Source organism: Borostomias antarcticus (assembly GCF_949987555.1).
Source record: "Borostomias antarcticus genome assembly, chromosome: 23".
In the NCBI taxonomy this organism is placed as follows: domain Eukaryota; kingdom Metazoa; phylum Chordata; class Actinopteri; order Stomiiformes; family Stomiidae; genus Borostomias; species Borostomias antarcticus.
The window spans coordinates 748,966-763,705 of record NC_140256.1 but is presented as its reverse complement, the minus strand read 5'-3'; the positions used below and the strand labels follow the sequence as shown (position 1 = coordinate 763,705).

Sequence of the window (14,740 nt, the reverse complement as noted above, 5' to 3'; positions counted from 1 at the left end):
ACATAAGTGTGACTACATCAGCCCCCGCGGCGCCTAGCCAGCGGTGGACAGCCCGTGAGGACAGCCGTGAGGACATGGCGAAGCGAAGCATGCTCAGCTACTGAGAGGCAGAGAGACACATAAAGGAGAGAAATGCTAACCTGTAACATCTGTCTGCCAGCAACATAAAAACTTCACCAAACTGAACGGATGAAAAGAAAACAACAAAACGATCCGCATCTCAGCTGATCTTCCGCTGGCTCGCTGAAAAACAGGATCTTCATCACACAGGAAGTCCTCGCTCCGCCTGGTCACAAAGTGGTTGCCATGTTGCCACAAACACTTGTAAGCACGTAGCTACTGGAGAAGAGCGAAGTCAAACACAGCTTTCCAGAGACGCTAAGGAGAACACAATCTTCACCGAAGGTAACGAGAAAATCTTGTTGGGTTGACCCTCGACCCCTCGACCCCCCTCCCCTCCCGCCCCCCCCATTCTGTTCAGTTTTACAATGAGCAGGTGTGTGTGTGTGTGTGTGTCAGGAGAGGCGGGTGTGATGGTTGCTCTGTGAAGTCCGCAGTGCTCAGAGGTCCTGAGAGGGTCACTCCCAGCCGTTGTCCTTGATCATGTGGGCCAGCTCGATGATGAACTTGCCTTCTTTATACTTCTGGCTGCTCTCAAACGCATGCTCCTGAGAGGGAAGAGAACACACACCCATCAGCTCTCAAACGCATGCTCCTGAGAGGGAAGAGAACACACACCCATCAGCTCTCAAACGCATGCTCCTGAGAGGGAAGAGAACACAAACCCATCAGCTCTCAAACGCATGCTCCTGAGAGGGAAGAGAACACAAACCCATCAGCTCCTGAGAGGGAAGAGAACACAAACCTATCAGCTCTCAAACGCATGCTCCTGAGAGGGAAGAGAACACAAACCCATCAGCTCTCAAACGCATGCTCCTGAGAGGGAAGAGAACACAAACCCATCAGCTCTCAAACGCATGCTCCTGAGAGGGAAGAGAACACAAACCCATCAGCTCTCAAACGCATGCTCCTGAGAGGGAAGAGAACACAAACCCATCAGCTCTGATCCCTCTGCAAACTCATACATACATACATATACACACACACACACACACACACACACACACACACACACACACACACACACACACATACCTGTACATACAGTACATACATACATACATACATACATACACACACACACATACACACACACACACACATACAAACACATACATACATACATACACACACACACATACACACACACACACACACACATACATACAAACACACATACATACATACATACATACATACATACATACATACATACATACATACATACATACATACATACATACATACATACATACATACATACATACATACACAGTGCTGTTTTTGGTGTGTTCACCACAGACACAACATATAGTCTTCCATCGTATTGTAAGACAGTTACCATAACAAGCCTCTCCAGAAGGACATCTCTCAGAGGCCCTAGCCTGGCGGTCAAGAGCTGGACTCTAATTAACTCACACTGATTAAGACTAAATACTATCCCAAACCACACAGGCAACCAGCGCTACTCAAACAACCACAGACAACAACTACAGCACAACTGGGATCTTGTGACACCTCACAGCAACATGACCGTCACAACAACCACATTTACAATAACCTCTGCTAGAGACATGCCACATGTTATAACCACAGCAACAGACATGCCACATGTTATAACCACAGCAACAGACATGCCACATGTTATAACCACAGCAACTGACATGCCACATGTTATAACCACAGCAACAGACATGCCACATGTTATAACCTCTGCTACAGACATGCCACATGATATAAACCCAGCTACAGACATGCCACATGTTATAACCACAGCAACAGACATGCCACATATTATAACCTCTGCTACAGACATGCCCCGTTATGATTTCCGCTACAGACATGCCACATGTTATAACCTCTGCTACAGACATGCCACATGTTATAACCTCTGCTACAGACATGCCACATGTTATAACCACAGCAACAGACATGCCACATGTTATAACCTCTGCTACAGACATGCCACATGTTATAACCACAGCAACTGACATGTCACATGTTATAACCACAGCAACTGACATGTCACATGTTATAACCACAGCAACAGACATGCCACATGATATAACCTCTGCTACAGACACACCACATGTTGAGGAAGCTCAGGTGATGACTTACATATTTCCATCCCAGGGTGGTTTTACAGTTTTCACAGTAGATGTCGGCCACGGCGTGAAGCCCAGTGAGGAGAACCCGCTCCTCGGCCGGCCCGCAGCCCACGTTCACCCTGAGGGCGGCGCGGAGAGAGACACGTTACACCACAGACCACGCCAGCACTCTCACACACTACAGACCACGCCAGCACTCTCACACACTACAGACCACGCCAGCACTCTCACACTACAGACCACGCCAGCACTCTCACACACTACAGACCACGCCAGCACTCTCACACACTACAGACCACGCCAGCACTCTCACACACTACAGACCACGCCAGCACTCTCACACACTCATCCACTAGTTAAATAGGCCACTATCAAACCATTAGCCCACCCTGTGCATTGCTGGTAGACTAGTCATTTTCAACAAAAAAAATAAAAAATATATATATATTATTTTTAAAAAAAATGTTTATTGCATTTTTTGCCGTTGGGGCAGTTCATCTTTGTCGTTTCATCATCTTTTAATAAAAATACTTTTTTTTTTTTTTTTTTTTTTTTTTTTTTATTGACCATTGTTCTAACTTGCTTTATGTTTGATGCTCGACGTCATTGTAAATGAGGTTTGCCTCAATGGTCTAAATTTCTGCTAAATAAATAAATAAAATTGTTATTGCGTGAAAAAAAGAATTGTGGTAAACCCACGATCAATCGACTAGTTGACTATTTTGGGGGAGTAGTCGATGACTACTAATATTCAGTCATGAATGCCCTCGTCCATGGCAATGGTCAATAGATGCCTGGGATTTGAGACTGGTGTTCTGGAGGATTTTAGACTGGTGTTTGTGAGATGTTAAAAATATGGCGGGAATGCTGGGATGAAAATAGCGAATCCCCCAAGTATGAGCCCAAGGCTGCCATAATATAAACCAGGTCAGATCTTATCCAAATTACTTTTATTTTATCATAATAGTGGCTTTTCATTGCATCTTTTCTCTGATATGATCCCTGATCTCTAGAGTAGAACAGTCAGAGAGATGTCATGATCATGCTGTAACTATGGATGTGGTTTGTTTGAGGGATACTGGGACAATCTCAGAGAGGTTTGTGTTCTTGGCCACATATGACTTATTGCATCACTTAGAAAAGACAAGGTGCTGCACAGTATAAGCACCCCCCAGAGAACTGCCCCCCCCAGAGAACTGCCCCCCCCCAGAGAACTGCCCCCCCCCCAGAGAACTGCCCCCCCCCCAGAGAACTGCCCCCCCCAGAGAACTGCCCCCCCCAGAGAACTGCCCCCCCCCAGAGAACTGCCCCCCCCAGAGAACTGCCCCCCCCAGAGAACTGCACCCCCCAGAGAACTGCCCCCCCCCAGAGAACTGCCCCCCCCCAGAGAACTGCACCCCCCAGAGAACTGCACCCCCAGAGAACTGCACCCCCAGAGAACTGCCCCCCCCAGAGAACTGCCCCCCCCAGAGAACTGCCCCCCCCCCAGAGAACTGCCCCCCCCAGAGAACTGCCCCCCCCCAGAGAACTGCCCCCCCCAGAGAACTGCCCCCCCCAGAGAACTACACCCCCCAGAGAACTGCCCCCCCCAGAGAACTACACCCCCCAGAGAACTGCACCCCCAGAGAACTGCCCCCCCCAGAGAACTGCCCCCCCCCCAGAGAACTGCACCCCCAAGAGAACTGCCCCCCCCAGAGAACTGCTGAAAAGGAAGGGTCCTGGTGCAGTATAGAGCTGTCCCATGCTTCCTCCACCCAGCAAATACACAATACTCGCCCAGAAATACTCGCTTCCACAGATACTTATTGCATCACTCCCTGTTTAAATGCTTCAAATATAGTCAATGAAAAGTCCTGATGGTTATAAACGTTTGTGTCACGTATGACATCTTTATTTATTACCGTACCAGGAAACTCTTGGAACTCACTTATGTGTATACTTGATAATATATCATAATATATATATATATATAATATTATATTTAGGCCGGTGCACAAAGACAAATCGTGTGATTAACTCATGAAAATGAAGTATCAGGACTCAGGGGCTCATACTTACACTGAGTTGAAGAGATAGGCCCTCCCCTGGCTGCCTTGAAATGACTGGAGAGAGAGAGAGAAGGATGTCAGATGACAACAAGGAAACACGTGAAGCAGCGTAGAAGACGGGAAAGCCCTGGGGGCCTTCTCTCTCTCTCTCTCTCTCTCTCTCTTTCTCTGTCTCTCAGTGAGGGACAGATGTACACACTTGTTACTTTTAGAGGCTCTCACACACAAGCTTGGCATGATGGGTGTAGGAAGAAGATGGGGTAAGTAGTAACATGAGAGGTTCTGGGTCTGGGAGTGTGTAAGGGTCCTAGTCATGTGGGGTAAGTAGTAACATTAGAGGTTCTGGGAGTGTGTAAGGGTCCTAGTCATGTGGGGTAAGTAGTAACATTAGAGGTTCTGGGAGTGTGTGAGGGTCCTAGTCATGTGGGGTAAGTAGTAACATTAGAGGTTCTGGGTTTGGGAGTGTGTAAGGGTCCTAGTCATGTGGGGTAAGTAGTAACATTAGAGGTTCTGGGTTTGGGAGTGTGTAAGGGTCCTAGTCCTATGTACAGTAATACTATGTAATGGACACTGAATTAGCCGCATACCGTGTGTTAAACTGTATTTGTGTGGGTGTCTGTTTCTGTGATTGTGGACAAACAGAACTGGAAAGCCTGCTAGTACACTTGAGCAGGCCTTTCTAGGTTTCTGTCAGTCATCACTAATTCAGTCGTATTAAACCAACTGCAACAGGTTTCCAGTCTAGCAGGTCCAACATATGAAACATAGACCACATTTACACCTACCATTAAAATGTGTTTTGGGTGATCAGATTGCAATCCGATAGTGCTAAATCACATGGAAGTACAGGTGTAAATGCACCCCAAATGTTTTGAAGACAGCTTGTGATCTGATCAGCCACTCAGAGGTGGTCAGGGAGGCAGTGTGAACACATTGAACACAAGTGTAAATGCAAATGTGTTTTCAATCCACATACAGAAATATTAAACCAATGATAGAGCAACCTGATCTCAATCAGATCTCTCTGGAGACATTAATACCAGGTGTAAATATAACCAGGTTAAATCATATCTAGATACAATCTGGATACGAGACGTATTTTTATGCCAGGTGTAAAAGGGGTCATAGATGGCTGTCAGAAATCTAGGGGTGTATAGTTTTCACAGTTCACAGTAGAAAAATATAGTCCATTTGGAGAGAAGGGTACAAGTTACCACAACATGAAGTACTCGTTAACAAGTCATACTGGACTGCTGTATTACCCATCTGTGTTTAAAAGCACCCTGATAGAATGATCCTCCAGGACTGACATTCAGCATTAGTGCACAACTAGTGTCTGTGTGTGTGTGTGTGTGTGTGTGTGTCTGTGTGTGTGTGTGTGTGTGTGTGTGTGTGTGTGTGTGTGCGCGTGTGTGTGTGTGTGAGTGACGAAGGCCATTCTGCTAATCCATCTGATTAGCTTGGTCAGCTTAGTGAAAAACAGTTGCTCTGCCATCCATGTCATGGCTTTGCCTTCAATTACATGTCTCTCTAGTAAGGCTACATGCCACAACACTATCTCTAGTAAGTGTACATGCCACAACACTATCTCTAGTAAGTGTACATGCCACAACACTATCTCTAGTAAGTGTACATGCCACAACACTATCTCTAGTAAGTTTACATGCCACAACACTATCTCTAGTAAGGTTACATGCCATAACACTATCTCTAGTAAGGTTACATGCCACAACACTATCTCTAGTAAGTTTACATGCCACAACACTATCTCTAGTAAGGTTACATGCCACAACACTATCTCTAGTAAGGTTACATGCCACAACACTATCTCTAGTAAGGCTACATGCCACAACACTATCTCTAGTAAGGCTACATGCCACAACACTATCTCTAGTAAGTTTACATGCCACAACACTATCTCTAGTAAGGCTACATGCCACAACACTATCTCTAGTAAGTTTACATGCCACAACACTATCTCTAGTAAGGCTGCATGCCACAACACTATCTCTAGTAAGGTTCTAGTTTCTGGATTCTTTTTTACTGTATGCAAATTGACAATTTCCCCCGGGGATCAATAAAGTATTGTATAATCTGTCTATCCATCCATCTATGTAAATGTTTCAATTAACTGTTTTAAACCATTGTGCATGGGTATAATAAACACATGTTAATAACATGCATCTGCAAGCCTGTCACCCTTGGCCGGCCGTGTGAGACAGACAGGCCCCAATCGGCTTTGCTTTTTCCTTTGCAAATGACCCAGACCCGGGCTCAGACTCCGGCAGAACCAGCACCTCTGCTGTCTAACAGAACCAGCACCTCTGCTGTCCACAGTGGCGCCCCCAGCAGTGTCCACTCATGTGACACCTGGACTCAGACGCACCAACACTCTTGTCAACAATATCAGGCATCTGGATGGAATTTCAACTAACATGATCACCAAGCATTTCACGGACATTGTGAAATATGGTTGCATTGAGCAATTCAGTCGCACTTGTAAATGCGCACGCACACACACACACACACACACACACACACACACACACACACACACACACACACACACACACACACACACACACACACACACAGAGCCAAAAGCTGAGGACAGGGGAGAGGACAGGGGAGAGGACACCCTTCCACTCACGCTGATTGAGGGAACTGGGTCAGTCCCTGTGGAGTGGCAGACACACACCCAGCAGAGCGGGGGGCGGTGGGGCAGAGAGCCTCGGTGGCACCCTGCAGGAGCGTCACATCCACCGCCCAGCTGGCCTGGTTGTAACTATCAGGTTAACTACTGGAAAAGTGCTCTCCGCCCGGATCGGGTTCACATACACGGCTATTTATACCGCAGCTGCGCTGCTCTCTCTGGGCCTGCTCAGCTGAGGGACCTCGACGCGATGTGGAAACACTGGCAGCAAAATCATGGACGACCATTTCAGCTTTTAATTACCCAATCAAATCCCACAGCACAAAAACCAGGGAGAGTATTTCACTAAGTCAGTAAGGCTTTTTTTCTGACCGTGCTACAGAAACATCAGACGTGATACAAACATTTAAAGATGCTGCTACACAGAACTCTTCAGCCTAACTAGCTATTCCTCGTTCGGCCGTTGACGACATGCTAATGCCAGCGCATTTGAACTGAATTGGCTAGCATTCAAAGAAAATTCAAAAAACTTAATCAGTACACTGGGCACCTGGCACTATTGTCTTCACAACAACAAGGAACAGAAGAGTGGACTATTCTCTTACTATCAACACAAAAACAAGTCGCAACGGCCATGTTTGAAAGGGATATATCTGACGTTGATGAGGAGTTTAGTTTATCTGGTGATCCTTACTTGTTTGGAGTGTTTATAAGTGAGTTTTCTTTGAATGCTAGCCAATTCAGCTCGATTGCGCTAGCATTAGCATGCCGTGAACGCCCGAACAAGGGACAGCATGAAATCAGCTGAAAATGTTGTCCATCAATCAACAACATTGTGGGTAATTCGTAAATTATGCTGCATTCCTTTTGTATCGGCGCTCCGGATTTGGCGCCCAGGACGACGTCAGATCCCAGTTGAATGCATTCCAGAAACAAAACGCGAAAAACCCACTTTCGCCCCATCTTTGTAGTTCTACCCAAGTTAGCCGTTGTTAGCAATACCAGTTGATAACAACAAACTATGCTATTTTGCACATACAAACTTTGTAGCAACACTGGGCCTATTTCACCAATATCCTCCTAAAGTAAGTTCCGTTCTTAAATTTCTTCCTAAGAATGTTTCTAAAGAAAACTCCTGTCTCATTCACAACGTTAGTTTCTTGTCTTTGAAATCGAGAGTTTAACATGTTTTTGAAAGATTTTTCAAGGTGCCCACCCACATGCATTGTATGACCAAAACGTTGGTAGAGCAATTATCAACTTTCTTGAAAATGCTAGCCTTGTCAACGTTTTGATCTGAACCATTGTATATGATCATAAGTAACCTTAAAACAGGGCTAAACATGCATTTTCCCTTTACTACTCCTTTAAGGGTGCTAAAACGGATCAATTCACTCTTCACCTACAGTTTTGAACGAGTCTTCATAATAACAAGTACAAATGCCCCCGCTGCATTGAGAGGACGGTGCCCTAAATATCAACTCCACACTCTCTCATAAACACACACATGCAGATACACACACACACAGCGGACTGCTGCTTCCTCAGGTACTGAATGCTTTAACACCTGTAGTCGCACCTGTAGTCAAGTGTGTGTGTGTGTGTGTGTGTGTGTGTGTGTGTGTGTGTGTGTGTGTGTGGCACATATGTATGGGGGCTGTACCTAGGGTTTGTTTTTTAAGGGTCTGGGGAGGTTGGGATGAGGGTATAGGGATGAGGGTATAGAGGGATGAGGGTATAGGGATGAGGGTATAGGGATGAGGGTATAGGGATGAGTGAAATCTTTGCTACATAACTTTTTTGTATTCCTTCTATGTATGTAACTTTCCTACTGTGTACTATTTGCCCCACTATTTTAAGACTGTAAATTTATTTGCCCAGGGACTGCGGGTGGAAATTAGCTGTTTAGCTATAACCTTGTACAGTGCATCTCTCCCTATTCTATAGGGTAAATGTCTACTGTACCTTGTCATAATCACCTTACAGAAGCTAATGCTAAGCTAACGCTAATGCTAAGCTAACGCTGAGGCCTCGCACTGAGGCTCAGGCAGCAGAGCAGCACAGAGGCGTCACACACAGATGAGATCGACATGGTGATGATTTAGATCACCACAATAGGAAATGATACCACAACAGATGACACATAGATACATGGATAAAGGGAAAGAGCATGGTGAATTGGATCAAATGAAAGAGGGGGAGAGATACAAGGAAATGGTGAATGATTAAAACATACTCTGTTATACCTGTATGCACGTTGCCTGGATATGCAGGCATCACAGATATAAATGCATGCAGCATTCTCATCTATGAGAGAGATATGACACCCATTTTGATTTCACATTAATCTATGAGTAGTGTGTAAATTTGACTGGCATGACGAAACAAAACTCTATGTATCAACACAAAAGGTGCGAGAAGCTGTTGTTTGTAAACAAACCCACATGAGAAAAACAATGTCCTTGTACTGTAGCTCCTAACACCTACCTGTACAGTACATTCTGATGGTTCTGCCACTAGCACTGTAAACTGTAACTGCACACATCGTATGAATCCTTTCCCAATGGGTAAAAAGCCACATTTGTTGAGTGTTCCTGTCCAAGTGTAGAAGATTAGTTTGCAAAAGTTATAGCCCAGTCAAATAAGTATTTATGAGGTCATCCTTATCCTTGTGTTGCCATCGCTGACTCAGCCCTTTCTCTGAAAGGAAGGACCATCAGATGTCTACTTGTTTCTTCTCTGTAGCACTTTGAGATTTGTTTTGAATGTAAAGTGCACTGCAAAGAAAATGTACTATTATTATTACAGTTTGTGGTTTAATGTGGTTGTTTATGTATGGATTATGGTGATGGACTCTTCACTGTAATCACTATCATTTTAATTTGGTTGTTATCTTTGCCCCAGCGACAGCTGTCAGCAGAATTATGCACAAACTAGTGCATCGATTTTCATGAAACTCGGTGTAAGGGCTTAGCATGGGCCACCTTAGAAGCCACTACATTTTGGAGCTGATCCGAATTACGGGGTGAGTCCACAAGCTGGCCATTCACATCCTACTACCTACCTACTACCAATAGCACCTATTGTATTTTAGATTGCTATTCTTGCACTTTGCCTTCAGCACTAAAGTATGCTCTTAGTCACTTGTTTTAGAAAGGAGATACACTTGTGAGTTCTGGCAAGTAGTAGTACATTGGCCTACGTGGCACGTGTGTGTGTAGAAATCTTTAGTCTAGCACTGTTCTTATAGGGGGCTTTACTGACGATGACTGGGATGTACAGTCCCTATTAGTACACTTATAGAAAAAAATATTAATTATAAGTCATGTCAAAGTGTCTGCTAAATTACTATAATGTAAATGTAAAGGTTTTGAATAGTTGGTAAATCAATGATGGTGGCTTAACAACATGTGGAATATTCTCCTACTCTAGACATTACTGCAGACGGCTGGTCCTGGGTAATCATCAGAGAGTGGTCACACGCCATCCAAGGAAGATCCAAAGCAAATCCAATTACTGTCAAAGGGGATTGCTAATCAGAGTGACCTCATAGCATGGCAAACAAGGCTCCGCTCATGGCCATCCGCTCATGCGTGTTGGAACACCCAACAATAAACGCTTGAACATGTTGAGTCTCTCCTACACTTTCCTCCAGGAACCCTTCAGAACATGTTGAACCAGGAACCCTTCAGAACATGTTGAACCAGGAACCCTTCAGAACATGTTGAACCAGGAACCCTTCAGAACGTGTTGAACCAGGAATCCTTAAGAACATGTGGAACCAGGAACCCTTCAGAACATGTTGAACCAGGAACCCTTCAGAACGTGTTGAACCAGGAACCCTTCAGAACGTGTTGAACCAGGAACCCTTCAGAACGTATTGAACCAGGAACCCTTCAGAACATGTTGAACCAGGAACCCTTCAGAACATGTTGAACCAGGAACCCTTCAGAACGTGTTGAACCAGGAACCCTTCAGAACGTGTTGAACCAGGAATCCTTAAGAACATGTGGAACCAGGAACCCTTCAGAACATGTTGAACCAGGAACCCTTCAGAACGTGTTGAACCAGGAACCCTTCAGAACGTGTTGAACCAGGAACCCTTCAGAACGTGTTGAACCAGGAACCCTTCAGAACATGTTGAACCAGGAACCCTTCAGAACATGTTGAACCAGGAACCCTTCAGAACGTGTTGAACCAGGAACCCTTCAGAACATGTTGAACCAGGAACCCTTCAGAACATGTTGAACCAGGAACCCTTCAGAACATGTTGAACCAGGAACCCTTCAGAACGTGTTGAACCAGGAACCCTTCAGAACGTGTTGAACCAGGAACCCTTCAGAACATGTTGAACCAGGAACCCTTCAGAACATCTTGAACCAGGAACCCTTCAGAACGTGTTGAACCAGGAACCCTTCAGAACGTGTTGAACCAGGAACCCTTCAGAACGTGTTGAACCTTTCCTCCAGTTTCCTCCAGGAACCCTTCAAATTCAGAACATGTTGAACCTCTCCTATGATTTCCTCCAGGAACACTTAGTCTTCCTATTGGTCACCAGTGCTATAATAGTACATGACTAGTCTGGTCACCAGTGCTAAAATAGCACATGACTAGACTTCAGACTGGTCACCAGTGCTATAATAGTACATGACTATTTTTGTACCTCCACCAGAACGACCTCCTAGACCCCCACCAGGCCGGGTTCAAGGCTGGCCACTCGTCAGAGACCGCCCTCCTTGCAGTGACAGAGGCACTCCATGCCGCAAGAGCAAACTCTCTCTCTCTTCTGTCCTGATACCCCTAGACCTGTCAGTAGCATTTGATATGGTAGACCACCAGATCCTCCTCGCCACCCTTGAGGAGGAAGGCATCACTGGTTCTGCACGTTCCCTGTTTGCATCCTACCTGACGGGCCGCTCCTACCAGGTGACATGGAGAGGGTCAATGTTGGAACCGCGTAGTCGGACTACGGGGGTTCCACAAGAGTCTGTCCTGGGTCCTCTCCTTTTTTCCCTCTACACTACATCTCTGGGCTCTGTCATTCGCTTCTCCTATCACTGCTATGCCGATAACACCCGACTGGTCCTATCATTTCCCCCTTCTGATAAACAAGTGGAGACACACATAACTGTGTGCTTGGCTGACATCTCGGAGTGGATGACAACACATCATCTCAAGTTCAATCTGGACAAGACTGAGCTGCTGTTCCTCCCGGGAAGGGCTGCCCGCACTGGAACTTGGCCATGACCATTGAAGACAGAGTGGTGAAGCTGACTCAGACTGCAAGGAATCTGGGTGTGACCCTGGACGACCAACTGTTGTTTTCCGCACATATCATATCCGTCACATGCTCCAGCAGATTCATGCTCTACATCAGGAAAATTTGCCCTTTCCTCACTGATGAAACAGCGCACGTGCTCATCCAGGCCCTGGTTATCTCCTGCCTGGACTACTGCAACTCCCTCCTTGCTGGGGCCCTGGTGTCAGCCAATAAACCCCTGGAACTTGTTCAGAAAGCTGCTGCTCGCCTGGTGTTCAAACACCACAAGTTCTCCCACACAACTTCCCTTCTCTGCTCTCTACACTGGCTCCCTGTAGCAGCTCGCATCCACTTTAAAACTCTGGCACTAGCCTACAGGGCAATGAAAGGAACAGCCCCCTCCTACCTCCAAGCCATAGTCAAACCCTATACCCCCTCCCGACCGCTACGCTCTGCTACCTAAGCAAGATTGGTTGCCCCGTCACTCCGAGGCCCCTGCGGTCGATCGACACAGTCACGGCTCTTCGCTGTCCTGGCCCCGCAGTGGTGGAACGAACTGCCCACTGATGTCAGGACAGCAGAGTCGCTGCCCATCTTTCGTTGCAGGCTCAAAACTCTTCTCTTCAAGCAGTACTACAACGATCCTCCCTCTTAAAGGACCATACCGGCCTAAATATGATTTGATCTCCTTAAACTAGTCACCCAACGTATATCACATTACCGCAATCAATTTTCCGAAGCAAACTCACGTTAAAAGATATTTGCATTTTCACGTTTTACTTACATTTCAAAAGTTGAACGTGATGGCTTTAAAACATATTTTTAAACTTTTTAAACCCTCGTTGCACTGACAAAATCGCCCCAGTTAGTTTCAAATAATTTTAAGCACCTATTGTATTTTAGATTGCTATTCTTGCACTTTGCCTTCAGCACTAGATTATGCTCTGAGGCACGTTTTAGAAAGAAGATGCACTTGTGAGTCCTGGCAAGTAGTAGTACATTGGCTTTTCCTACGTTAAATGCAATTATTGTTAGTCGCTTTGGATAAAAGCGTCTGCTAAATGACTGTAATGTAATGTCACCAGTGCTATAATAGTACACAACTAGTCTGTTCACCAGTGCTATAATAGTACATGACTAGTCTTCAGACTGGTCACTAATGCGATACCTACATATGAAGGGACACAACTCCATGCAGGCAGCATTCCATTTTCTCATGCATCTTTGTCATTATGCATCATGAGAATGTTCCAGAACCTTCATGTTGCAAGAAAACACCTAGACCCCCAAGAAATGTGAGCTATGAAAATAAGCAGCAATAGGAAATACAAGGATTACAGAAGAGATAAGGGTAAATTGTTAGATAAACACATTTATTAACGCATTTTGCTGCAGTTAGGAAAATTATTTGTTGACGTTTTACAGACACTTTTATCCAAAGCAACTTAGAATATGAACTGGTGTGTGCCTGGCTTGTGTGCCAGATACCTTTGGTTTGCTAGTCCGACGCTCCAGCCGCTGGCCGGCGGTACCCATGTCACTGCCTGCATATTATCATCTATCACACGCTGGGCTTGTTGCACGTCACTCATGAGTTGACACATCTCTCACGTCTTGTTTGTCATAAACGTGGGCTGAGCATTAAATGTAACAAACTGTGTTGTGGACACATTTTAAATCTAGCTCACTGCAAATTCAAGTGTTTAGAAACAAAATGAAACTCAAGGCTTGTTCAGGAATAATAATACCAATACGATGTTGTTACACCCATTCTTTGTCTATAGGGTTACGGCTAGGGTCAAAATAATGGGTCAAAGTATTGATCAAAATAGTTTAGGCTGAACCAGTCCAACACTAGGCTATCGGTCTTCAGTCACAGCACCAAGAAGTCCTCATAAACAACTGTCTGAAATGTAACCGTTTTCTGCTTCGTCTGGAGGGTGCGAGAGGTGGTGCAGCCGAGTGTGAAGACTTACACAAGCGACATCAGTATCTATCAATCAATGGTTTATAAAACCCTGCAATAAGCTATCAATCAATAGTTTATCAAAACCTGTAGCTATCAATCAATAGTTTATCAAAACCTGTAATAAGCTATCAATCAATATCAATCAATAGTTTATAAAAACATGTAATAAGGAAGCCCAGCTTCAGGGGAGAATAGAATTGACATGGTTAAGTACTGATGCAAAATAATTAATGAAATCAATTCCTGTTCTGTTGTCTATAAATAACCATTGGAAAGGCAAATAATACTTTGACAAAGGGATGTTTACAGAGCGATGATTATCCTACTATACCCATACATACCATAACCATAATAACTATCACCAAACCTATTATTATCCTACCATACCATATCATGACCACAATAACTATGACCAAACCTTAACTATGATTATCCCACCATACCATATCATAACTATGACCAAGACATACTGTAACTATGATTACCCTACTAGACCATACCATAACCCTAACAACTATGACCAAACCAGAACTCAGTGATTCTCTGATTTATATTTTCCCCTCCAAATATATTTGTGTAAGA

The 14,740-nt window shown here is 44.9% G+C and overlaps 1 protein-coding gene across 1 annotated transcript in view; it reads right to left on the bottom strand.

Annotated features, from left to right (window-relative positions):
- Nucleotides 1–578: 578 nt before the first annotated feature.
- Nucleotides 579–14,740, bottom strand: part of LOC311324712 (protein yippee-like 1) — a gene marked incomplete at both ends in the record, with an annotated part of 15,402 nt that continues 1,240 nt past the window's right edge. Inside the window, 3 exons of the mRNA XM_084457274.1 lie at nucleotides 579–668; nucleotides 2,239–2,347; nucleotides 4,287–4,330. Of these exons, the coding sequence (XP_084313400.1) occupies nucleotides 579–668; nucleotides 2,239–2,347; nucleotides 4,287–4,330 (243 nt within the window). The remainder of the gene's footprint in view (nucleotides 669–2,238; nucleotides 2,348–4,286; nucleotides 4,331–14,740) is intronic.